General features: G+C 46.2%; 1 protein-coding gene across 3 annotated transcripts in view; it reads left to right on the forward strand.

Annotated features, from left to right (window-relative positions):
• The window catches only part of SLC8B1 (solute carrier family 8 member B1), a 73,406-nt gene extending 55,010 nt beyond the window's left edge, over positions 1 to 18,396 (forward strand). For all 3 annotated transcript variants that reach the window (XM_073582561.1, XM_073582560.1, XM_073582562.1), the window contains 7 exons: positions 1,269 to 1,399; positions 9,638 to 9,779; positions 9,888 to 10,006; positions 10,153 to 10,306; positions 14,978 to 15,058; positions 17,390 to 17,454; positions 18,022 to 18,396. In XM_073582561.1, the coding sequence (XP_073438662.1) occupies positions 1,269 to 1,399; positions 9,638 to 9,779; positions 9,888 to 10,006; positions 10,153 to 10,306; positions 14,978 to 15,058; positions 17,390 to 17,454; positions 18,022 to 18,219 (890 nt within the window). In that variant the 3' untranslated portion in view covers positions 18,220 to 18,396. The remainder of the gene's footprint in view (positions 1 to 1,268; positions 1,400 to 9,637; positions 9,780 to 9,887; positions 10,007 to 10,152; positions 10,307 to 14,977; positions 15,059 to 17,389; positions 17,455 to 18,021) is intronic.
• The last annotated feature ends 9,158 nt before the right edge of the window (positions 18,397 to 27,554 follow it).

Genomic DNA, 27,554 nt, shown 5'->3' on the forward strand with positions numbered 1-27,554 from the left:
CATTTTGTTGGATGTGTGAATGCAGCCTTAAACTTTGGGCCTGTAACTTCAACTGTATACATTAATTTCCATGTTTGGGTACATTTTATGGGCCACTCATTAGTTTGCAGCAATTTTATAGATGGAATTTTGAGGCATTTCATACATCTTTTAGCAGCAGTTTAGGGTTTTTTTTAATGTAATCAAAGATGCCCAGCTAAAATGAATTATTAATCCACATGATGGTGAACAGTTTCCATGTCTGTGGGACCTTGGTTTAAACGGTTACTCATGCGAAGCACAATAAATCAAGGCAACATGATATCTGAGGACCTTCTGTGAAGATGGATGTGTAGCTTGCAGTGATTTTAGACAGTTTAGAATAAAGGCTGTGTGCACACGCTGCGGATTCTGCTGCGGTTCCGCAGCAGATTTGGCCACTTCGGGTCCACAGCAGTTCTTGCTGCGGTGTACAGTACCATTATTCTCTATGGGAATAAAAAACCGCTGTGCAGACGGTGCGGATTTGTCAATTCTTTCTGCGGATTCCGCAGCGGTTTGTCATCTCCTCCATTGTGGAGATGAAAAACCGCAGAGCAATCCACAGGTAAAACCGCAGGTCTTTTGACCTGCAGATTTACATGCGGATTTTACAAAATCCGCGCGGCCAAATCCGCACCCCATTCCGCAGAGTGTGCACGTAGCCTAATAGGTCTGTAGAGTGGTCTCTAACTGCTCCCACTGTACATTGCGGGAAAAATATAACTCGTGCCAGAGGCAAGACTTTGGAGGAAACTCGCAGGACATCTTTTTTTAGGTTTCTTCTGTGAAGCTGTTCACACTATTCTTCACCTTCTACAGTAAGATGCCAGTGGTGGAGACGCTTCTAGGGCAACGTTGCTAATGCCTTCCAAGACTCTCAGGAAAACTGGCATTTGACATTTTCCTCAAGTGGCTTCACCTGGATAAAATCTGTGGCTGGGTGAGCAGGTGAAAGATGCAGTGTGCACATGGGCCCTAAAGGAGATTTATTTATTTTTTTTCCTATTGAACAAAAATCATATGAAGTGAGAAGTTTGTGGCGCCATATTGTCTGAATTCTGTGAGTGTAGGTCACTTTCTGTATTTTTACCTCCAATCATTAGACTTGTTTTGGTTAGGAATACACTAATAGGACTATATTTGGAGTATATTCCAGACTGAAAAATAAACCACTTGAATCACACAAATGTACACCATTTTATTTGGACACTATTTCATGTCATGTTTCTCTTGCACTGATTACCTAGGAGACGAGTATCAGCCATTATTGCCAGTGCAAAGCACTACATGGGAAATAATGTGGGATGGGCTCAACCCAGTGGACTCAAGGAAGTGGAGACGGAAACGTTGGCATTGGAAAATTTTAAAGGTTTTTAAGGTAAGGGTACCTAGTATAAAATTGTTCAAGGAGAAATGCACCTAAAGAGTTGGTCGTGGTTGTCTTGAGTTCAATAAATCTACACTATCCTTAATTGCAAGCATTTTAGTTGATACTAATGGATAGCAAAAGAAAACCTTTTATCCCTACACCTTCACTACAATACTTGCTGGAATTGTTAGTGGACACCATGTTGCGTTTGGAGAGCCCCAGCTGTGCCTAAACAATGACCCCCCCCAGGGCCCCTAATGAATATTGTCACTACCTTCTGCTGCCAATACTGCCTGTGAGCGACGCTATGCAGGCAGCTGAGTCCGGGTCACGTGACCCCCAGGCTGCAGCAGCCGCTCATATCTGCCGTCTCTAAAAGTTGACGTGACGTCAATAGCAGGCATGCCCCAGGCTCTGCACACTGCTGTCACTCATCAATAGTGACAGCAGTCTGTGGGCGGAGCTGAACTGCTCGTCACAGGCAGCCCCGTCGCTCTGTCTGCACTCTGCACCATCTGTCTCCTCTCTGCATCCAGAGCGACGGGACTTGTGTGCGGCCAGGGGAGGGGGTCTGTGTGCCGGGCGCTGTGTCTGCAGGCAGGGTGGCTGTGTTTGCTGGCTGTTTGCGGGGGAGCTGTGCTGTCTGCGAGGGGGGGGCTCTGCTGGGGTGTGTGTGTATGCAGGCATCGTCCGATGGGACTACAAGTCCCATCCGGCTATGCCTGCTACCCTGACAGTGAGTGACACATTAGCCAATGATGGGACAGTAGTAGTCCCATCATCTGGCTAATGTGTTGAATGTAAAAAAAAAAAAAACACATACAGAACATACAACACATAACAGAGTACATACTCACCGCACACACCTAATTCCCCGAAGCCATCGATCTCCTGTAAACATATAAAATAATAAACCAACCTATACTTACCTTTCCGTCGTAGTCAAATTAATATCGAGGTCCCACGACTATCTCCTGTGGAGAGCAGCCACATCAGCTGATGCGACGACTCTCCAGGGGCTCCAGCACTGAAATGACAGAAGGTAATCCTCCACTGTGTATCCCTCCGCCGGGAAAGAGGTCCCTAACCCTAGCCCTAACCCTAATTCTCACGCAGCAGTGCTGTAAAGTGAGACTCTGAACTCGGGTAACCTCAGTGATGGACTGCAGGAGGTATTGTCTCCCGTCAGTTCATCAATTTAACTGGCCTTCTGACTGTCAGGCCAAAATGTAAATGAGGAGGTGGACAGAAATTACATCATAAAACTTCTTTTTTTTTTTTTGTTTGTTTTTGTTAAATAACATCTTTATTTAGCTTACAAAAGTGCATCAAATCCGCAGCATAAGCAAACCTGCGTTTTCTGTTTTTTTTTGGTTTGTTTGTTTTTTGGCGGAAAAATCCACGGGATACTCCGTGTGCACATAGCCTTATGCTGCGGATTTCCTGCAGATTTCACCTGTGGAATCCGCACAAAGAATTGACATGCTGCAGAAATGAACCCGCAGCGCTTATACTGCGGATTTTTCTGCAGCAGGTGCACAGCATTTTGTTTTACATTGAATTTATGGTGCTGTACAACACAGGAGAATCTGCTGCGGATCCGCAGCAGAATCCACAACGTGTGCACAGACCCTTACAATAAGATGCTTCAGATTGAAGAGAGAAGAGGGCAGGGTTTGGGTGTGTTTAGGAGTGGGTGTGCTTGTTGCATGTAAGCAAGCAGTGCAATCCATCATGGAACTTGTAGTATTAGAGCACAATAAAGCCCCCTTTACATTTAGCGATGCACCAGCGATCCCGACAACGATACGACCCGGTCAGGATCGCTGGTGCATCGCTAAATGGTCGCTATTGAGCTGCAAAACAGGCAGATCTCAGCGATGCAGCAGCAGTCGTTACCTTTCAGACGCGGCGATGATGACGTCCTCCCGCCCGTGTCCATGTCTCGCTCGTCGGCGCCAGCAGGAAGCAGCCGATAAGTGGATGATCTTGCGCGATAGCCAGCGGGGGAGCCGGTTGGAGGTAAGTATCACACATAGTGATATCGCTAGCAATATCGCTGCTGCGTCACAAAATCGGTGACGCTTTAGTGATATTGCTAGCGATATCGCTATGTGTGAAGCCCCCTTAAGTCTGGAGAAAGGAAGTTGTTGTTTAACCCCATGAGAGCTGGAGGCAGCACTGAAAATGTGCTGCGAGAGGATGGTAAAAGGTAATATTGCTAAAATAAACACAGTGGATGTTTTTAGTGGCACATAATAGCAAGATTTATGAAAAAAAAAAAGTTATAGTAGTGGACAACTTCTTTAAGGAACTTATCTAGATGTGTGGTGAGCACTTTGAACCCCCAAGCGCTTCACAGAAGTTTATAACGTTGAGCAGTGAAAATGAAAAAATCATTTTTGTGGTGCAGTTTTTCATGAGTACACTGCTACCTCATATGTGGAAGAACCACTGTTTGGGCACTCATAAGGGAAGTAGTGACGTTTTGGAACACATTTCTTGATGGAATGGTCTGCAGGCATCATGTTGCGTTTGAAGAGCCCCTGATGTGCCTAAACAGTGGAAACTGCCCACAAGTGACCCCCTCTGTCTCCTGCTATGTGAATTTTATAATGTAGTGGCATACGTAAGTTGTGTAGAGTGCATCAGGTTGGCATATGTGAGTTGTGGAAGCCAGAAATGAATTTTAGTCCATGGATGTGTGGTATAGTCTGAAGCATTCTTTTCCCGTCTCCCATGATGGCACACATGAGAGAGGGGATCCGCCCAGCCAGGACAGGAACCCTACTAAAGATAAAAGGGCGGTACCTCTCCCTCGCTTCAGTTGGGTTTCCTGTCCTGACAGGGACCCGTGTGCTGAAGACTGCTTCACACGTACCTGCCCCTCTCCCGTGCTGGTGTGGAAAAACAGGTGGGTCCTTGGCGCTGTGCATCAGGAGGGGGAAGCGCCGTCCGCGGGTCCCTTGGGGGCTCAGCGTCCGAGTGGGCGTAGATGCAGCACAGCTTGGGGTCCTGGGGCTCTGCCGTGGCTGCCGCACCACCCTCCCCCCTCTGCCGCATCTATCCAGTCCAGAAGGGGTGGCCGCTTCCGGGTTGCGCCCCTCTGACGTCGCGCCCCTCTGACGTCGCACGCTGGGAAAGGGGCGTGACGTTATGAGGCGGCACTGGAATCCAAGATGGCGGCGCCCATCGGAAAAAGGCCGGCAAAAGAAGATACCGGCGGCGGGGGAGGGGCTGTGGGGGTAACCGGAGGAGGCGGAGAGTGCAATGGATCCCCCTCATAAGGGGGATGACCACAGAAGACTCACTCATGCCCAAAACTTCACAACGGAAGTGGGGCAAGAAGAGCCGCAGCGGCAGCAAGAGCTCTCGCCAGATGCCAGGCCGAGCAGCAGTTGTAAACGCGACTGGCATGACTGAGACGTCCAGAAGAAATGTCACAAGTGCATCTGAGGAGCCTCCGAGATCGGTACCCTTGATTGACAGCGGTGTTGAGTGATGTACGTGAATGTCACCCTTATGGTAACAGGGTTCCATTTTTCTGTTTGATCACTAGGGGTCGAGGAAGTCTAGCGGCAAAACAAACGATAGAGATTGCGCCCTATGCAGACACCCGCTGGCAGATCAGTGCAGAAAGATCTCTGCGCTGACTGTATAAACAAAACCATACAGGATGAAACCCCTGATTTGGTGACTAGCCTTAGGGCTATAATACAAGAGGAGGTGAAAGGCTCCCTAAATGCAGCCCTTAAAAAGGATAAAAGAAGCCGTAGAAAGGATTCTGATTCAGAGGCCTTGCTAGTGCAGAAAGGTCAGGAAAGATCCCTGTCCCCCTCCACATCCTCTTCCTCTACTCAGTCCTCAGAATCCTCCTCGGACAGCGATATAGAGGGCCCGTCCGTGTTTCCTAACAGAGGATGTGGAAAAGCTGGTCAAAGCTGTCAGGTCTACAATGGGCCTTAAGGAGGAAAAGACCCCCTAAATCATTGGAGCATGTTATGTTTGGAGGACTGGATGAAAGGAAAAAACGCACCTTCCCTGTAAACTATAAGATAAAGGCCTTAATAGGGAATGGATAAAGCCTGAGAGGTCAGGGGGCTTACCTTCTACATCAAAAAGGAGGTACCCATTTGAGCAAAAAGATTCAGAAACCTGGGAAAAAGTCCCAGAAATTGATGGTGTCGTAGCTAAATCCTCAAAAAAGGTATCTCTACCATTAGAGGACTCTGGCGTGCTGAAAGACCCGCTTGATAAAAAAAAGCAGATGGTTTCCTGAAGCATATCTGGGAAGCTTCGGCAGGTGGATTAAAACCAGCGATAGCTGGTACTTGTACCGCTCGTGTGCTCATGGTCTGGCTACAACAAATAGAGGACCAGATCAAGGATAGAGTTTCTAGGGACGAAATACTGTCTAATCAGACACTGGTACATGGAGCAGCGGCTTTCCTAGCGGATACCTCAGCAGATTCCGCGAGATTAACAGCTAGAGCAGCAAGCCTGTCAAATGCGGCAAGACGAGCCCTGTGGCTTAAAGGGTGTAAAGGGGATTTGCCATCGAAACATAGATTATGTTCCATTCCATGTGATGGCCAATTCCTCTTCGGGAAAAAACTAGAGGAAATTTTGGAACATGCGGGGGATAGGAAGAAAGGCTTTCCGGGAGAACCCAAAAAGCATCCCTTTCGGAGGAGGAGATTTAACAGGGGTCATCCCCCGGGAGATAGGAAAAATTGGGAGTTTAAAGAAAGAGGACCGGGCTATATGTTTAAAGGGCCATCTACTTCCTCCAAAAAATCTCCCCAATGACATCAGGTCGGAGGTAGGGGGAAGGCTTTCTCTCTTCCTTCCGTCTGGGCAAATATCTCCCCCAGTATATGGGTCCTAATCACAATCCAGGACGGTTTAAAAATAAAATTCACCTGTCCGCCTAGGCATACCTTTATACTGACACCCTGAAGGAGAGCCCAAGAGCAACAGCTGGCCCTGGAGGCGGAAGTCTTGGGACTAGTGCAAAAACAAGTCCTACAAGAAGTCCCAGTGCAAGAAGGAAGGGAGTTTTACTCCCCCTCTTTTTAATACAAAAACCAGACGGTTCTTGGAGAACCATAGTCAACCTGAGGAGACTCAATCATTGGGTAGACAATTGCTCCTTCAAAATGGAGTCAATACGGCCACAAAAATCCTGTTCCAGCACTGCCTCATGGCAGTGATAGACTTAAAAGATGCCTATTATCATATCCCAATTCATCGGGAGTATCAAAAATACTTGAGTAGCGCTCTGTCCAAGGTCAGGTAAAACACTACCAATACGCAGTCCTTCCGTTCGGCCTGTCTACAGCCCCCAGAGTTTTCACCAAAGTGATGGCCGAAGTAATGTCATTTCTTCGTTCCCGGGACATGGTGATCGTCCCATACTTGGACGACTTTCTTGTCGTAGGGAGGTCGGAGACCCACTGCACACACCAAGTGAAGGAAGTGATATCAACTTTTAATAGGACTAGAATGAATAGTAAACATCCCCAAGTCAAGATTAACACCAGTAAAAGTGCAATCCTTCCTAGGGCTAATACTGGACTCCAAGTGACATCGCTGCCTCCGGGCAGAAAACAAAGTAACCAACATAAGGGGCCTAGCTCGCACAGCAATACAAAGGCCAGCTATGACACTGAGGAACGCAATGTCCCTTTTAGGCTCGATGACATCATGCATACCCACGGTAGCGTGGGCACAGTACCACTTAAGACAACTACAGTGGGAAGTTCTTTCAGCACAAAAACAATTGAAAGGGCATATAGAATCGTAGAGTTGGAAGGGACCTCCTGGGCCATCTGGTCCAACCCCCTGCTCAAAGCAGGATTCGCTAAATCATCCCAGTCAGATGTCTGTCCAGCCTCTGTTTGAAGACTTCCATTGAAGGAGAACTCGCCACTTCTCTTGGCAGCTTGTTCCATTCATTGATCACTCTTAACTGTCAAAGTTTTTTCTAATATCTAATCTGTGTCTCCTCCCATTCAGTTTCATCCCATTGCTTCTAGTCTTTCCTTGTGCAAATGAGAATAAAGTTGATCCTTCTACAATGTGACAGCTCTTTAGAGGGTGAACTATGTCTCTCCATGGCTGTAAGATTCCCTGCTCTGGTGGACTTTAGAAAAGCATCTAACAGCCGGTGTCCCGTGGCAAAAACCAGTCGAGGACTTCATTACAACCGACGCGAGTGCCACAGGATGGGGAGCACACCGGAGATCCCACTCAATACAGGGAACCTGGTCCTCACTAGAAAAGGATCACGGTTCAAATGTAAAAGAACTATGGGCAGTAGAAAAAGCCGTGAAACATTTTCTCCCCTTGCTTTGGGGCAGCCACACTCGAGTCATGATGGACAATCGGGCAGTGGTGGCCTACATCAACCACCAGGGGGGAATGAGATCTCGGGGCCTCATGGAAATATCAGATCTACTTTTCCATTTAGCAGAACAACATCTGTTATCCATCACGGCACTGCATATAAAGGGGGTAGAAAATACATAAGCAGACTTCCTGAGTCGCAGGCACCTAAGACAGGGGGAATGGTCCCCAAACCCCCAAGTCTTCCAACAAATAGTTCAAGCCTGGGGCAAACCGGAAATAGACCTGTTCGCCACCGCACGCAACAGAAAGGTCAGGAAGTTCTGCTCACTGAATCCAAGAGAAAACCCCTTTGCAGTAGATGCCCTACAAATACCCTGGAAGTTCATCCTGGCCTATGCATTCCCCTGATAACAATGATCCCAGTAGTGGTCCGGAAAATCGGGGAGGATCGAGCGAGAATAATTCTTATAGCTCTGTTTTGGCCGAGGAGGCCTTGGTTCTCCCTTCTGAGACTCATGTCAGTGACAGATCCATGGATCTTACCGGAGGTTCCAGACCTGCTTTCCCAGGGACCAGTGGTCCACTCTCAGGTGAAGGGTTTCAATTTGGCAGCCTGGAATTTGAGAGGGTGCTACTGAGTTGCCAGGGATTCTCTCCAGGGTTAGTCTCAACCCTGTTGAAGAGTAGGAAACCTATAACATCCCAAATCTACGGTAGAACATGGAAAGTTCCTTGACTTCCTGGGGGAACCTTTTAGGGGATGTAGCTCCAGTGGGACCTATCCTAGAATTCCTACAGTCAGGGCTGCAACTTGGGTTAGCCACTAACACCCTCAAAGTCCAAGTCTCAGCTCTGGGGGCCCTATATAACTGCAGCCTAGCAGCCAATAGGTGGGTGTCCTGGTTCATAAAGTCCTGTGGCAGGTCGAGGCCGGTCATTATCCCAAAGATAGCACCCTGGGACCTGAATCTAGTCTTAGAGGCTTTAACCAAAGATCCCTTTGAACCATTACAAGAGCTGTCACCAAAACTACTCACACGTAAAACTGTATTACTGGTAGCCTTAACATCGGCCCGTAGAGTGAGCGACCTACAAGCTCTATATGCCCTCCATATACGCAGATCTTGGATGACCGAGTGGTTCTAAGATCAGACCCGGCCTACCTCCCCAAGGTGGTCCAAAAGTTTCATAGGACTCGGGTTACCATGTTCACCAAACGCTAAAACTGACCTGCCATTATGATTCTCCAGGTCATTAGGCATTCGTAGATGCCAGACAGGTCTAGGTTCTTTAAGTAATGAAGAAAATTCAAAATTAGTTTAAAAAAAAAATGTAAAAAAATTTGCATCTTCCGAAACCCGTAGCATGTCCGTTTTTCAGAATCTGGGGCTGAGTGAGGACTTATTTTTTTTGCTTGCCAAGCTGACTGTTTTATTGATATCATTTTGGTGTAAATGTTTATCGCCCATTATTGCATTTTAATTATGCAGTGTTGCGGTGCGCAAAACTGTAATCCTGGATTTATTTTTTTTTCTTTTTTATTCGTTGCGCAGTTTACAGATCTCCTGCAGACCCCGGGTTGTCATGCCAACCCATCGGGGGCCTCATGTGACACTGGTGCCGATGGGCGACGATTGTGACGCGCTTCTGGCGCAAGCATGTTAAATGCTGCTGTCAGATTGATAATGGCATTTAGCCTGATGGCTACTATTGGAAATCAATCAAGGGAAGACCACTCTTAATTATACAGCAAAACATTTCGTGGATCACATTATATTTTTCTTACTCCAGAAAATGAAATCTTGCCTCTAGATACAAACCAAGTAGACCTCCTAATTGACTTTGGTAAAGAAGTATCAATGAATGTAATCTCATAGGGCATATGTCTTCCTCTAGATTCCTGTAGAGGTTCTGCTGCTGCTCTGTGTGCCGGTTGTGGACCCAGATAAAGAAGATCGCAACTGGCAGAGACCCCTGAACTGTCTGCATGTAATCACCAGTCCGCTGCTCTGTTTATTCTGTCTAAACTCAGGAGTTTGTAAGTATGGGTGACAGAAGAGTCTTGTTTCTCCTTAGATATCTGAAAGTGTTGGGTAACATATAGTAACCCATTTAACAGTGGAAATTTTTTTTCCTATCCACTTAGATGCTTTCTATGTTCAGGGAGCGCTGCCAGTGTGGGCCATATTGTTGCTGATTGGATTCCCTTTATCAGTTATTATTTTCTTTTGCACCAGAAATGAAGAACCCCCAAAATATCACTGGGTAAGTGTGTGTGTGTGTGTGTGTGTGTGTGTGTGTGTATAGACTTTTACATAAAAATAAAATTAAAAAATTAAATAGAAATAAAGCAGTGTTTTATTCTTTTGGATTACAGCTTATGTAACCCCTTTCTTTTGCCTTTTTCACAGATCTTTTCCTTTGTGGGATTTATTACTAGTGCGCTTTGGATAAGTGCCGCTGCAACTGAAGTCGTTAACCTTTTGCGCACCTTTGGCGTAATCTTCCGCTTGAGTAACACAGTGCTAGGTCTAACTTTACTTGCCTGGGGGAACAGTATTGGGGGTGAGTGTAGAATTTGCAATGAGGTATATACTGTATATTTATACTTTGTACGTATTCTAACTTGGAATCAGTAGGAAAAAAATAATTTGCGGCTTGTTTTTCTCTAGAGCTACAATCATTCAGGGTTCAGAGCGGAAATCTCTATTGGTTCAGACTTGGTTATTAGTTTTTAAAATCTGAAAGGGGGTCGTACCAAAAATTCTGTGAAGGGTCCCTCTGTAACAAAAGCTTCCAGCCCTGCAATGGTTGTATGTAGAGGCATGGAAGATGAGCCAAAATCTTTCTGCATGCTTTATAAAAGCAAAAGCACACATGGTATCGCAAAGTCTGATCTATCACAATATAAAAATAACTATGATTTTTTTTTTTTTTTTTTTTTTTTTTCTGCTTAGTGTTTAGGGATCAGGCTAAAAACCAAAATTGCGTTTCTGTTGAGTTTGGGTGTTTTTTTTTTTTTGTTTTTGTTTTTTTTTTTTTACCGAAATAATTAAAGTGCTGTAAGAAGTGGTCAAAATGTCATAGCTATCCCAATGTGTTATCAGGAAAAAAGTGGTCTCTCAAAGTTGAAGCACTCGCACAGTTTCGTTGTCCAAAAAACCTCTTGCTTGTGTCACCACTTTCAAAGTTTCAGGTGTGTTTGGTTTTTTTTGTATTTTAAACAAAAAATCTAGACCGGTTTCCCTGCAATCTTGCTGCAGAGGTGAATCCCATTGCCAGATTATTTCTAACACCATGAACACAGTAAAAATAGTTCTCCCTCCCTAAAAAAAAAAAAAATCTCAGAATTCTTAATTCCCATGCACAAAAAGAAACAAAACGTAAATTGGAGGGGGTTATGTTTTATACCCTCAAATGGTAACATTAACCCCTTTCTGCCATGTGACATACTATCCCCTCCATGTGCCCTGGGACTTAATACCCAGGTACGTCACAGCGATCAGCGGCGCCCACGTGGTGAGTGCCGCTGATCGCGGCCGGGTGTCAGCTGATTGTGCTGGGTGTCAGCTGTGATAATGTGTCAGGGGCAGTCACGGACCGCCCCGACACGTTAACCCCTTGCACACCGCGATCAAACCATGATCGCGGTGTACCGGGGTTTAAAGGGAAGCATCGGCAGGGAGGGGGCTCCCTCTGTGCTTCCCTGAGCCCCCCACAGCAGCGCAATGTGCAGCGCTGCTGCGGGGGGGCTCTATCCCTGCAGGTCCCCGAATCCAAGATGGCGACGGGGACCTTCGGGGGCCTGCAGGGAGCTGGCTTCCTCAGTGCCTGCAAAGCGCAGGCACGAGGAAGCCAAGTGCAGTGCCTGTGACAGATGATCTGTCACATGAGTTATGTCCCCCCCTGGGACAATGTAATAAAGTTAAAAAAAAGTGTAAAAATAATTAAAAAAAAAAAAAAAATATTCCCTAATTCATTTTTTGGAAATTTTAAAAAAACAAAGTACACATTTGGTTTCGCCGCGTCCGTAACGACCCGCCCTATAAAACTGTCCCATTAGTTAACCCCTTTAGCGAACCCCTTAAAAAATAAAAATAAACGAAGCAAAAATGATTTATCATACCGCCGAACAAAGTGCAATCAAAGACGCATATAAATATCCATGGTACCGCTGAAAACGTCATCTTGTCCCGCAAAAAACAAGCCTCCATACAGCATCAGCAAAAAAATAAGTTATAGCTCGCAGAGTAAAGCGATGCAAAAATTATTTTTTATATAAAATTTTCATTGCATAAAAGCGCCAAAACACAAAAAAAGACCTAAATGAGGTATCGCTGTAACCGTACCGACCCGAAGAATAAAACCGTCTTATCAATTTCACCGCAGGCGGAACGGTGTAAACGCACCCCCCAAAGGAAATTCATGAAATGCTGGTTTTTGTTCATTCTGCGTCCCAAAAATCGGAATAAAAAGCGATCAAAAGATGTCACGTGCCCGAAAATGATACCAATAAAAACGTCAACTCGTCCCGCAAAAAATAAGACCTCACATGACTCGGTGGGTCAAAATATGGAAAAATTATAGCTCTCAATATGTGGTGATGCAAAAACTATTTTTACAATAAAAAGCGTCTTTTAGCGTGCGACAGCCGGAAAACATAAAAACTAGTAAATCAAACCCCCCCCCCGTTATCACCCCCTTAGTGAAAAATAATAAAATTAAAAGAAAATGTATTTATTTCCATTTTCCCATTAGGGTTAGGGGTGTGTTGGGGTTAGGGTTGGAGTTAGAATTGGGGGTTTCCACTGTTTGGGCACATCAGGTGCTCTCCAAATGCAACATGGCGTCTGATCTCCATTCCAGCCAATTCTGCGTTGAAAGTCAAATGGTGCTCCTTCCCTTCCAAGCTCTGCCATGCGCCCAAACAGTGTTTTACCCCCACATATAGGGTATCGGCCTACTCGGGACAAATTGCAAAACAACTTTTGGGGTCCAATTTCTCCTGTTACCCTTGGGAAAATAAAAAAATTGGTGACTAAAAGATCATGTTTGTTGAAAAAATACGATTTTTTTTTTATTTTCACGCCCGGTCGTTATAAACTTCTGTGAAGCACTGGGGGGTTCAAAGTGCTCACCACACATCTAGATAAGTTCCTTAGGGGGTCTAGTTTCCAAAATGGGGTCACTTGTGGGGAGTTTCCACTGTTTAGGTACATCAGGGGCTCTCCAAAAGCAACATGACACCCGCAGAGCATTCCATCAAAGTCTGCATTCCAAAACGTCACTACTTCCCTTCCGAGCCCCGACGTGTGCCCATACAGTAGTTTTCTCCCACATATGAGGTATCAGCGTACTCAGGACAAATTGGACAACAACTTTTGGGGTCCAATTTCTCCTGGTATCCTTGGGGAAAATAAAAAAAAAAAAAAATTGACTAAAAGATCATGTTTGATGTTATTTTCACGCCCTGGCGTTATAAGCTTCTGTCAAGCACTGGGGGGTTCAAAGTGCTCACCACACATCTAGATAAGTTCCTTGGGGGGTCTAGTTTCCAAAATGGTGTCATTTGTGGGGGGGTTTTCACTGTTTTGGTACATCAGGGGCTTTCCAAACGCAACATGGTGTCCGATCTCAATTCCAGCCAAAAAGTAAAATGGTGCTGCTTCCCTTCCGAGCTCTGCCGTGTGCCCAAATAGTGGTTTACCCCCACATGTGGGGTATCGGCTTACTCAGGACAAATTGCACAATAACTTTTAGGGTCCTGTTAACCTTGGAAAAATAAGAATTGAGGGTGAAAAGATCATTTTTGTGGAAAAAATGATTTTTTAATTGTACGGCTGTACGTTATAAACTTCTGTGAAGCCCTTGTGGGTTCAAAGTTCTCACCACATATCTAGATAAGTTCCTTGGGGGGTCTAGTTTCCAAAATGGGGTTACTTGTGGGGGGTTTCCACTGTTTAGGTACATCAGGGGCTCTCCAAACGTGACATGGCGTCCGATCTGAATTCCAGCCAATTTTGCATTGAAAAAGTCAAACGGTGCTCCTTCCCTTCTGAGCACTGCCATGCGCTGAAACAGTGGTTCCCCCCCACATATCAGGTATCGGCGTACTCAGGACAAACTGCACAATAACTTTTGCAGTCCTATTTCTCCTGTTACCCTTGGCAAAATAAAAAAAATTGAACCTGAAGTATAAAAAAGTTAAATGTTCATTTTTTATTTTTTTTTTTTTAAATATTCAAAAAAATTCCTGTGAAGCACCTGAAGGGTTAATAAACTTCTTGAATGTGGTTTTGAGCACCTTAAGGGGTGCAGTTTTTAGAATGGTGTCACGTTTGGGTATTTTCTATCATATAGGCCCCTCAAAGTGGCTTAAAATGTGATGTGGTCCGTAAAAATAAAATGGTGTTGCAAAAATGAGAAATCGCTGGTCAACTTTTAACCCTTCCTTTAATAACCCTTTAACTTCCTAACAAAAAAAAATTTTGGTTCCAAAATTTTGCTGATGTAAAGTAAACATGTGGGAAATGTTATTTATTAAGTTTTTTTGTGTGCCATATCTCTGTGATTTAAGGGCATAAAAATTCAAAGTTGGAAAATTGTGAAAAAAAAAAAACGGAAATTTGGCAAAAATTTTTAAAATTTAGCAAACGCAAGTTAATTGAATGAAATTTTTCCACTAGCATGAAGTACAATATGTCACGAGAAAACAATGTCAGAATCACCAGGATCCATGGAAGCGTTCCAGAGTTATGGCCTCATAAAGGGACAGTGGTCAGAATTGTAAAAATTGGCCCGGTCATGTACGTGCAAACCACCCTTGGGGGTAAAGGGGTTAAAAAAAAAAATCCTCCTCCCATGAAAAACAAGATCCCTTTAAAGCTTCACTGACAATGTGACATCATTGTCCTGCAGGAGATTACAAACGGTTCTATTTCTTGAATTCGGCACTCACAAATATTCTTGCATGATTAATTCTGCATGATGCACTTTTCTTCCTTTCTAAAAACAGAGCCAGAAGTAGAGGGTCCAGATTGCTTATTATGGGTTCTTCTGGGCTTTGCTTTATTGCTACAGCCAAATGGTTTGGGACTCTTAACTGGATTTATTCCTCATAATGCAATAGACAAATGTAGTGTGTGGATATTGCCTGATCACACATGTATGTGTAGTGTCTAACAATATATATTTTTTTCCTTTTCTCCTATTTAATCACCATAAATGTTCCTACAGACTTTGTATCTGACCTCACACTGGCTCGTCAAGGCTATCCACGCATGGCATTCTCTGCCTGTTTTGGCGGAATCATTTTCAGTATCCTTTAATGACTCTAGGCAAACAACTTGGAGTTAACAGACTTATTTCAAAAATCAATGGTACATGTGGGGGAAAAAAACTAAACTTTAAGGGTATGTGCACACGATCAGTAATGCTGCGGGTTAGACGTTGAATACTTGTGCAGCGTCCAGATGTTATGGCATAGTGGATGGGATGTCAAGAAATCCCAGAGGGTCAATTTCTCTTGCGAGCCTCCACAAAATAAATTTCACTTGCACATTGTATTAGACGCGGTGAATCGGCACAGTTCAGTGAACACATATTGAATCTCCTGTGTTCAATAGCCGGCAGCACTTTGGACACAGCGGACATGTGCTGCGTCATACCTGAAGGGTGAGTGCACACAGTGCGGAATCATCTGCGGATTTTTCCACACTGATTTGCAGGTAAAGCATTTAATGCTATGTGAGATAGAGATAATAAATATAAAAATATATATAATAGTACAGTATGTATGCTGTATACCCGGTCTGTGGCTTAATAAACTAATTTAAAAAAAGTGACCTGCAGATTTTCCTGCGGTTTCCCCCTGGGGTTTGACACCTGGACAACTGAGCAGGTGTCAAACCGCTGCAGAATCTCCAGAAAGAATTGACATGCTGCGGATTTAAATCCCATGTACTGTACAATGGATGTGGATCTGCAAAGGCAAATCCACTGCAGAATCCGCACCGAGTGCACACTCCCTAAGGCTGTGTGCACACGCTGCGGATTTAGGTGCGGAGTCTGTAAAATCCTCAGGTGATACCACAGGTCAAAAGACCTGCGGTTTTACCTGCGGATTGCTCTGCGGTTTTGCCCTGTGGGTTTTCATCTCCTCAATGGAGGAGATGGCAAACCGCAGGGGAATCCGCAGAAAGAATTGACATGTCAATTCTTTCTGCGGATTGAAAACTGCAGATAATCCGCGCGGAAAATTCCGCACCGTCTGCACTGCGGTTTTTGGGGAATCGTGGTACTGTACACCGCAGCAAAAACTGCTGCGGGTCCGCAGCGGCCAAAACCGCTGCGGACCCGCAGCAAAATTCGCAGCGTGTGCACACAGCCTTATACATCTTAAAAGAATCTACTTTTTTCTTTGCCATCACTTTCAAAGCTCTCAATTCCCAGGTAAGGCTATGTGTTCACATGACCAGTAATGATCTGTTAGAATGGGTCCAGCAGAAATCAGTTATGTAAAAATGTATGCTGAAACAACACTTTAGTTATTTATGAACTGATCCTGCCAGATGTTTGTGTTTTTTTTTTCGTTTTTTTTTTCTTTCTTTAAACATTGGAGTCAATGGGCAACTCTACATTAGTGCTGCATCCGTTGTCAAATCTTCTATATTTTTGAGAATCTTGGAGACTAACAACTCTTCTTGGGGAGAAACAAGCTGTATTACTACTTAGAGAAAATCAAAGTTGCTTATTTTCATGTGTACTATTGATTTCTGAAAATTAAACTTTTATGCTTTGACACCACACACACACACACACACACACACACACACACACACACACACACACACACACACCCTCTCATTTGTGTCCTTGACACTGACCCTTATACACCTCTGCAGCTGCCCCATCCTGCTGTCCTGAGATAGGCATACAGATCAACATTCATGGCCAGTGATATCCGCAATCTAGGTTTAGTTTCTGGAAAAATCACGCCTGTCACGAAAGTAGTTTCTCCTGATTGTGTGAACGTGCCACATATATTTTTTTTTTTATCCGATTCTGTATGAAAACCTCAATCTAAATTTGGAGCATGCAGAAGTAGAATTGTTGGCTAAAGCAGCAATATTAAAGTAACATTGCAGTGTTCTCTAAAGAGTTACTGTTGGGTTAGTTTTCTTTTCATAAATCAATAATACGCATGAAAATAAGATACATTACACATTTTTAGCAGTGAAATCTGCTTCTTTGTCCTGGACTGAGCATTCATTCTCAATTCCTGGGTAAAATCTGAATTTAGTTAAGACAGATCTTTAAATCACAGAGCTGCTACTGAGAGGCTATAGGCAGGCTCCTCCTAATATTTTGTATATATGCTAATCAGTAGCACTGGTCGTCTATCGCATGTAATGTAACAATCGGTCTTCACTGAATACAGCCTTTAACTGTGACTTTTGAAGCTCATTCCTGTAGGAGAAAGCAGCAGGTTTCTCTAATAAGATATGTTATGTTGCTTATTTTCAGGAGTACTGTATACTTTTAATTTTTTATTTAATAAAACTAAGTCCTTCCATTGATGGTACACAAAGATCTTAGTCTGTCAGTCGTTTTCTTCAAACCCAGCAATTTATCCTGACCTGATATTAGATGTCCTCATCGGAGTTGGTCTTGGTTGTCTTCTACAGATGGGTCCATCCACGACAGTGTTACAGGTCAGATGGGGAACTGCTACATCTCTGATACTTGTAGCTACACGAGTCTTGTCTGTGTCCCACTTTTAACGTGTGGTTTACGTTGCTTTTATTGGGTGGAGCATACCATAAATAATAGGTAATGTTCTATCCCCTATACTGGGCTGACCAATGTTCTGATTGGGAGCAGGAAGGCATTTGTTAGGCTGGTTTCACATTAGCGTTTTTTGCACAGCACATCGTGCGCATGCGTTATGCACACCTATGTTTAACATGGCGTGCGCATGGTCTTGCGTTTGCATGCATTCGGCTGAGTTATCGTGCGCATGGTTTCTTTTTTCTTCAGGTGTGCGTCTAGACGCGCCGGACGCAACCTGTTGCATTTTTGGGTCCGTCCAATGGCGTTAAAAAAAAAAACAAAAAACCACTTGCGTTCGCTTGCGCACGGAATGCGTTAAAAAAGCATTAGTCTATGGGAACGCAGGCGTGCGCATGCATTTTCACAGTAAAAACATGTCTACACACTGTAAAACAATGCGCTGTGAAACTAGCCTTCTACTTCTGCCTAATATTTAGTTTCTCTTATAGCTTGAAGCACAAGGGCTGTTGGTGTGGATCCTGGCTGGAGGTCTTGGCGCAAGTCTGGTTTTCTCCCTGATAGCAGTACCTATACAGTGCTTTCACCTACATCGAGGCTACGGGATCGCACTGATCTTCCTCTATGTGCTCTTTCTGGTTATCGCACTCTTAACTGAATTTGGCATCATCAAACTACAGAACTCCTGACAGATGCATGGAATAAGTTACTAACTAGATGGACACCTTACGTTTACCTCTGCTCCAGATCACCCTAACCCTTTATGGCTGCATTATTGTCTCAGGATATTTTTTTCAGAGTTTTTTTTTTATTCACCAAATCAAGAAGGATTTTATTGTTAATACAAAAGCATGTGTTTTTTTTTTTTTCCAAAAGACTGTCTTAATGAGTGATATTTTTAGTTCTATTGTGATGGCATTTAACTGCTTCATACTGCTTCACCATTGTTTAGCTACAGTGTGAGGCACTAAAATGTATTTTATATATATTTTTTCTATTTTAAATAAAGCTGGTCCTCGTACACGTTATCCAGAATAATAGAAGTGCACACGAGTTCTAATGGTGGATACCACTGTTGCTACCTCTCAGAATGCAATGTATGTGACTTCTGCTATCATTTTCTTTCTTTACATGTGATACAGCTCATTTTATCTATATATGCAGCGTGCACAACCATGGATAAAAAAAATCTGAATAAATGCCAATGTTTTATAGTATAAGCATGAAAAATGTAGTTTTTGCTCTACATGTATGAGGGATAATTTTATCTCCTGCAGCGCTATGTGTTGTCTCAGCATACCACTAATGTGGTTTAGGGGGTTTCAGAAGACCCTAACAGCAAAAGTTGTTGCTTTACTAGTAGTGATGGCAAGCGCAAACTGCTCATGGATTTATTACTTGCCATGAGAACAAGCAAAACTGTCATGAAAGTATAAAATTATAGAAGGCTTAACCCTTACACTCATTTCTGCCTCATGCACCATGGCACAGAGCCTGTATGGCTCATTGCTTAAAAGGTCATACAGGCTATAGGTGAGTAGGTGATAACTCACCGCCGGAGCCCACATCTTTTCCCGGGACGTCAGCTATTTTGAACAGCTAACATGTGTCTGCAATAGCCGCTGTCAGAATTGTGATCAGCCTGCAGGTATTAACTAGTTAAATGCCACTGTCAAATGCTGACCACGGCATTTAAATGGCGCTTTCAGCCGGAAATGCACTCACCGGTGTGTCGGCATGACAACCTGAGGTCTCCTGGAGACCTCTATGGTTGTCGGTGCCAAAATGCTATGAGTGCTACCCAGTGGTCGGAGCTCACAGCAAGACAGTAATTCGGCTACATAGAAGCGATCTGCTCATCACCTCTGTAGCAGAGCCAAATGAGTTGTGCCAGCTTCTAGCCTCCTATGGAGACTATTGACCTGGATGGGGACATAACCACTACTATGGGGACACGACTACAATATGGGGACCTGGATATTTTGCAATAACCACAATATGTGTGCACATGTTACCACATCCATAACGACCCAAGCTATAAAAAAAAAAATTAAAAAATGAAAACTGTTCAAAAGGTGTATAGAAAAAAAAATGGTATTACTAAAAAAAAAAAAAAAGATTTTTGTGCACTCACCGTAAAATCTCTCTCTTAGCCTTTAATTGGGGGACACAGAACCGTGGGTGTTATGCTGCTGTCCACTAGGAGGCAACACTATGCATAATCTGGAAAAGATTAACTTTGGCTCCTCCTCTGCAGTATACACCCCTGGACGGCGTCAGCCTTCTCCAGTTTTGTGCAAAAGCATTAGGAGGAATATACCAAAAACATAACCATGCCTGTAAAAAAAAAAAAAAAGCTACCATAAACAGGCTCAAACAACAATGAGAACCCAACCGTAACAACGGCCCGCAAGGGCAACAGGGTGGGAGCTGTGTCCCCCAATTAAAGGCTAAGAGATTTTACGGTGAGTACACAAATCTCCTTTACTCTGTCGCCTTATTGGGGGACACAGAACCGTGGGACGTCCCAAAGCAGTCCCTGGGCGGGAAGCAGTGGACGAATATTATGCTGACAGTCCCCTAAACTTGGGGTACTGCCGCCTGCAGGACCCGTCTACCCAGGCTAGCATCCGCTGAGGACTGGGTATGCACTCTGTAGTGTTTTGTAAATGTGTGCAGGCTAGTCCAAGTGGCTGCCTTACACACTTGATGTGCCGAGGCTTGATGCCGAATGGCCCAAGAGGCCCCTACCGCCCGCGTAGTGTGTGCCGTGATACCGGCCGGAAGGGGAGAACTGTTGAGGCGGTAAGCCTCTTGAATGGTGGACTTGATCCACCTAGCAAGGGTGGCTTTGGAAGCCAGTAGGCCCTTGCGAACGCCTTCTGGAAGAAGGAAAAGTGAATCAGACTTCCGGAAGGGAGCAGTCCTAGACACGTAAATACGCAATGCCCTGACAAGGTCAAGCGTATGCAGAGCCTTCTCTACCCTATGAACGGGAGCCGGGCAAAGAGACGGTAGTGATATTTCCTCATTGAGGTGGAAGCTGGACACGACCTTCGGAAGGAAGGATGGTACTGTACGGAGAACCACCTTGTCCTGATGAAAAACCAGGAAGGGTTGTCTGCAGGACAGAGCTGAAAGTTCAGACACCCTGCGTAGCGAGGTGATTGCCACCAGGAAAACCACTTTCTGTGATAGAAAGCGGAGTGAGACCTCCTTAAGGGGTTCAAAAGGAGGTGACTGTAGTGCTGTCAAGATCAGGTTGAGGTCCCACGTCTCCAACGGACGTTTGTAGGGGGGAACCAATCGGGAAACCCCTTGGAGAAAAGTCTTCACTTGCGGCTTGTTAGCAATACGCCTCTGAAAGAGCACTGAAAGCGCTGACACCTGGCTCTTCAGCGAGCCCAGGGATAGCCCGGCGTCCAGGCCTGACTGAAGGAAACCGAGGACCTTTGGAAGAGAATAGGGAAGTGGAATCTGCCCACGAGAGTCGTACCATGTGAAGAAAACCTTCCAGGTACGATAGTAAATCCTGGCTGAAGTTGGCTTTCGAGCCCTGATCATGGTTTTAACAACGTCCGGTGAAAAACCTGCTTGGGTCAAAACCCAGGTCTCAATGGCCACGCCGTCAAATTGAGAGCCCCTGAGTTCTGGTGGAAGAATGGGCCTTGTGACAGGAGGTCGGGACATGTGGGGAGACGTCAGGGAGCGTCTGCTGTGAGTGGCACGATGTCGGCGTACCATGTACGCCTGGGCCAGTCTGGAGCGATCAGAATGGTGGGAACACCCTCTTGTTTGATCTTCCTCAGGACTCTGGAGATCAGGGGGAGGGGTGGAAAAATATACAGAAGCTGGAACTGGGTCCAGTCCTGAACCAGGGCATCTGCTCCGAGCGACCGCGGATCGCGCGTCCTGGCCATGAAATTGGGAACCTTGGCATTGAGATGGGATGCCATCAGATCCACGTCCGGGGTCCCCCAACGATGACAGATCTGACAAGACTTCGGGATGGAGAGACCATTCCCCCGAGTCTATTCCTTGTCGGCTGAGATAGTCGGCTTCCCAGTTGTCCACACCCGGAATGTGGACCGCGGAGAGTACTGACCTTGCAGCCTCCGCCCATTGTAGGATACGCATTACTTCGATCATCGCCTGGATGCTGCGGGTGCCGCCTTGATGGTTCACGTATGCCACTGCCGTGGCATTGTCCGACTGTACTCTGATATGAGAGTCTGCCAGCAAGTGATGGAAGGCTTTCAACGCCAGGAAGATGGCCCGAATTTCCAGGATGTTGATGGGCATGGTCGATTCCCTTGGTGACCACCTGCCTTGCGCTCTGTGATGTAGGTGCACCGCGCCCCAACCCATAAGGCTTGCGTCGGTGGTCAAAACCTTCCATTGACCGGAGAGAGAGGATTTTCCCCTTGCAAGCGAGGTTGGCTTGAGCCACCAGTGCAGGGACCTCCTGGTGTTTGCTGATAACCGGAACTCCCTGTCGAGGGAGAACGGATTCCTGTCCCAGGACTTGAGGATGGCCAGTTGAATGGGTCTGAGGTGAAACTGGGCAAATGGTACCGCCTCCATTGCTGCTGCCATCCTGCCAAGTACTCTCATGGCATACCGGAGAGATCTGGGGGACTTGCGGAGGAGTGTGTGAACTCCCAGACGGAGAGCCAGTGCCTTGTCCCTGGGGAGGATCACCAGACCCTTGGAGGTGTCAAATAGCATCCCCAGGAAGGTCAGAGACTGACTCGGGGTAGTCGAGGACTTCTGTAAACTGACTAACCATCCCAGGCGCCTCAGAGTGTCGATCGTGATCGAGACGTTGACCTCGCAGTCCTTGAGGGTGGGGGCCTTGATGAGAAGGTCGTCCAGGTATGGAACGACTACTATGCCTCTGGAGTGCAGAACGTCCATGGTAGCTGCCATGACCTTTGTAAATGTTCTGGGAGCCGTGGCGAGACCGAACGGGAGGGCCACAAACTGGTAATGGTCTTGGTTGATTGCAAATCTGAGAAACCTCTGATGGGCGGGAGCAATCGGTATATGCAGGTATGCGTCCTGTATGTCTATGGAGGCAAGATATTCTCCTTTTTCCATAGACGCGATTGACCGGCGGGATTCCATGCGGAAGTGACGAACTCGAACGTACTTGTTGAGTTGCTTGAGGTCTAGTATGGGTCGGACGCTGCCTCCCTTCTTGGGCACCACGAACAGGTTGGAATAGAACCCTCGGAAGCGCTCTTCTGCTGGGAATGGCACTATGACTCCTGCTCGCAGGAGGGAAGAAACCGCTTGACGGAAGGCCTGAGATTTGAGCGGGGATTTTGGAGGGACAGAGGGAAAAAACCTGTGCGGTGGGCTGGTAGTAAACTCTATTTTGTATCCTGAAGACACTATTTCCTTGACCCACTTGTCTTCTGTAATAGGCAGCCAGACCTGCTGAAAGAGTAGCAGTCGTCCGCCTACAAGTGGGGTGTCTTCCAGAGGGCAAGAGTCAGGATGAGGGAAAAATCTGAGGTTTTCCACCTTTAGGTTTTGCCTGGCTTGCCTTTGATTGCCAGTTCCTGTCCGGCCTCTGTGCCGCACGTGTGTTGTCCCTGCGGGGGGAACGATTACGGTTTTGTGCTGGGCGTGAGACGGACCAGCCTGAAGATTTCCGAAAGGATCGGAAACTAGATTGATTACGCCTTTTAAACGTGCGTTTTGGTCTTAGTTGAGGGAGGGAAGTACTTTTGCCCCCGGTAGCATTGGATATCATTGTATCCAGCTTTTCACCGAAAAGACGGCCACTGAAGTACGGGAGATTTGTTAGGGACTTTTTTGAGGCCGCATCCGCTTTCCATTCTCTTAGCCAGAGAATACACCGGATTGTGATGGCGTTTGATGCTATTCCCGCTATTCCTCTTGCAGAGTCCAACGCTGCATGGACCATGTAATCTGCCACCACTGCAATTTGCACCGCCTGGTCCGCCAGCTGAGGATTTGAAGCTTGAAGGCCCTTTTGCAATAGATCAGCCCAAGCCATGATGTCCTTGGCTGCCCAAACTGAAGCAAATGCGGGAGCCAAAGAGGCACCTGCCGCTTCAAAGATTGAACGAGCCATGCGTTCGACTTGTCTGTCTGCTGTGTCCTTGAGGGTTGAACTGTCCGGCAGCGAGAGGAGCGTTTGTGCCGCTAGCCTAGAGACTGGAGGGTCCACTTCAGCGGATCTGTCCAATCCTTGGTGTCTTTCTGTGGAAAGGGGTATTTTGCTTCCAAATACTTGCGATTCGTGAATTTTTTTCTCAGGCTGCAAAAAATGCTTAGAAAGGATGTTTTGAAATTCCGGGTGATTAGGGAAGACCTTCGATGGTTTCTGAACACTTTCAAAGGAAATCTTGTTCTAGTGCTTCCGGGGTTGGATCTGAAATGTCCAGCACCCGAAGGATGGAAGAGACGATATCTTCAACTATCGCAGTATTGCTAGGGGGACAAGGGAGCAAAGCGTTCTCTGTTTCGTTATCTGAATTGGAGTCACATATGCCCTCTGAGTCCTGCGCATGGCTAAGGAGCTCCCTAGCGGGCGAACTAGAGCGGAGGTTTCCCGTGGTCTGGGATCGTTGTGGAGATCCGCATTGTCCTTCTCTATCAGGGGACGGCCTCGGTGACCTGAGGCCACTATGTCTTTCCCTGGAGGGGGAAGACCTATTGCTATGTGAGGATGCAGATGAACGCGACCTGTGGGTCTGCTTACGCCTTGAACTGTCGGAAGCGCCCTGATCATGAGACCGGACGTCCCTTTGCTGGCTAACGTTCATAGCCGAGACATGACCCTGCAGAGCCTGCAGTAATGTGGAGGTCAGGTTATCTATAGACTGTGTCATAGACTGCGACATCTGAGTCGCCCATTCTGGCGCAGTAGCGGTCGCAGAAGCGTTGGTAGGGACTTCTTGGGGTTCTGATCCTGTTTTTTGGGTACAATCCCGGCAGTGCGGGTACGTGCTGCCGCTGGGGAGAGTGGCCTTGCAGGCTGTGCAGACTGCATAAAAGCAGTCTTGCCTGGTTCTTTTCCTTGAGCCTGACATAGTACCTAGGCTGATTAGTGGAGGCCCTACAGGGGTATCTACGCAGAGGAAAGGAGTAGGAGAGCGCTATAGGGTATAGGAATTCACAGCTGAGTACCAAGGACCCAGCTGTGCTCTTACCCCACCGGTGCTCCCCCTTAGGTCCAGCGCTGATAAGCCCCACGTCCTGTGCCCCCCGGAGACTCTGTGCTGCCTTCCTCCAGGTGCAGCAAGATGGCCACCGGATTCTGAGGTGGAGAGGGAAGGGGGCGGAGAGCTGGAAAAGGGCGCGCTGGGCCATGTAAAAGCGCGCCCCTCCTGCCTCGATCCGCCCCTTTCTATGACACTGCAGTGTCATTTTCGGCATTCTGGGGGGGCGGGAATGGGGCGGCGACTTTGGCTAGGCCAAAGCCGCGGCCTAAATTTGAGGTCTCCTGCCCAGCAGGGCTCCAGGACGGCGCGGTCGTCCGCGGGGGGGTGGATTTAAACCAGATTCCCCCCAGAATGAAAGGAGGGCTGGCGGTGGGGCCACATGTGACTGGGGCCCTGTGGAGGGTCCCTTGGGGCGCCATTGCTGCAGAGACTGGGGCGCAGGGAGCCCGGTCTCTAATAAGGGCCCAGCCTCGCTGCAACTCCCCCGGTCCCAAAAGGAGCCCACAGGTGGACTGGGGGTCCCTGGTACAGGCCCTACCTGCGGTGTCTCAACCTAATACCCCCAGAGGGGGATTAGGGAGGGTGCTGCTATCACCGTCAGGGGGCTTCATCGTCGCCTCAACCTCGACCCAGAGCCGGACGGAACTGAGGAAGGAGGGGGGTCTCGACCTCGAACCAGTACCCGAGGGACTGGTGAGGGAGCGACATGGGGAATAGCCACCTCGACCTCAACCGGGTACCCCTAATAGGGGAACGAGGAGGGAGCCATGCCGGGAGTCTCGCTGGAGACCCTCTTTTCTTCATCTGTAGTCCTTTGGAAAAAAATCCAGGAAAAAAGACGGAGTAAAAAAAATCTTAGGTGTGCCTCCTGCGACACTAAGCAAAAACTGGAGAAGGCTGACGCCGTCCAGGGGTGTATACTGCAGAGGAGGAGCCAAAGTTAATATTTTTCAGATTATGCATAGTGTCGCCTCCTAGTGGACAGCAGCATAACACCCACGGTTCTGTGTCCCCCAATAAGGCGACAGAGTAAGTCACTTTGTCCTTCAAAGAACGCAGCCCCCAAATGCAAACTTTTTTTTCTATGTGGCCCATATACTCAGCTGTTTGAGACCCCTGATCTAGAAGGTTAAAAGGGCCATGATTGGTGCTAACAATAGTGACCTATGCAGCAGGGTAAATATCGCCCTGCTGCATTGTTGGACAGCCCGATCTGATTTTCTCAGACACAATAGTAAGGATCAGTATTGGAAAAGCAAGCTATACCAGCCTGCTTCATTGGTCTTGCCAAAACCCTTGTTGTGGTTTGTTTGTCTGCACAAAGTGGATTGGTCCATGGCTGCCGTGCTGTTGGTCTCTGGAGGAGACAGCAGTTTTCATTAAACTCTTGGATTTTAGTTTAAATATGTGTGGTAGAATGCATAAGCACCATATCCCCCAATGATTATGATTTTAAGGGGTTAAAAATGCTTTCTTCTTTAGCTGCAATACAGCCAGCAAATCCAGCTCTGTTTACAATATTGACTTCTGAATTACATTTCCATAAATTGATACACAACCCAATACCAAAATAATTTATTATTCACAACTTGACAATTATGAACAGGTAAAGTGCAAACTGCTTAGCCTAACAAATATAATTCTATTAATCATGTCACTTCATTTTTAATATCTAACTTCTTTAAACAATAATTGTATGGCATCATGTCTACGCTAGGCTTCATGATTTTGAAGGAACAGAAAAGCCTCCAATCAAAATTCTACTAGTAAAATTCTCTGAGACGATGACAATTCCAGTAAGTCTTCATGCACACAGAATCCCCGTTACGGCTCGCTCACACAAGTGTATACATTGGACGAGTGCAAGGTTTTATCAGATCACCCTTGGAACAATGTTATTCTATGGGGCGGTTTTCTCTCATACAGATTTCGGCGTGAGAAAAAAAAAACTAATGCAGCATGCTGCAATTTACAGCACAAATTGAATGGCATGCTCCCACTCCAGTGTATGGGTGCATGGAAATCATGGGACTGCACTTGGATGACATCCGAGTGCAGTCTGCTTTCAGTAGACTCACATGAGAGAAGATGGAGAAATTTTGTTCTCCATCTCCTCCTGACTGTGATCCATTTCTCTTGGATGAAACAAAGAGAACAGAGTTTGAGCGATCCGATTCTCTCAGATGAGAGAATCTATGGTTGTGAGACTGTACCCTCAGTTTATGCTACAGATCTATGAGCACGCTGTGTCCTGCCATTTGGGGCCTCCGGCCAGCACTGTATTATGTTGGTATACTCCCGTAGAAGCAATGCTGAGTTCACGATGAAGGCATACACAACTGAACAAAAAATGTCCTCTGATATTTAAGGTATGTCGATAATGAGTTTTTTTTTCTGAGTTTTCAGACCCGAAGTCTTAGGAGTTTCCGCTCAGTTTCTGCTCCAAAACTCCGTAAAAAGACTAAGTGTGCACAAAGACATGTAAAGAAAGCTTCAGGAATGGAATTGGATACAAGAATCTTCCTTAACCCCTTCCCGACCCATGACTCCTACGTAGGCGTCATGAAAACTCGTGCCCAAACGGCCCATGACGCCCCAGTAGGCGTCATGCTATAAATAGCCCCCCTGCGGGTTGGGTGACCGGGGTCACTGAAAGGTCACCCAACCCGCACAGAGGACACTCATGGGTTAATCCCAGGGGGCGTGGCTTAGCTCCCACGTGCCTACGATCGCTCTGATTGGCTGTTAAAAGTGAAACAGCCAATCAGAGCGATAGTAATATTTCATCAATGAAAATTGATGAAATATTACAATCCAGCCATGGC

Source organism: Dendrobates tinctorius, unplaced genomic scaffold (assembly GCF_039654945.1).
Source record: "Dendrobates tinctorius isolate UK_male_01 unplaced genomic scaffold, ASM3965494v1 ptg000073l, whole genome shotgun sequence".
NCBI classification, from domain to species: domain Eukaryota; kingdom Metazoa; phylum Chordata; class Amphibia; order Anura; family Dendrobatidae; genus Dendrobates; species Dendrobates tinctorius.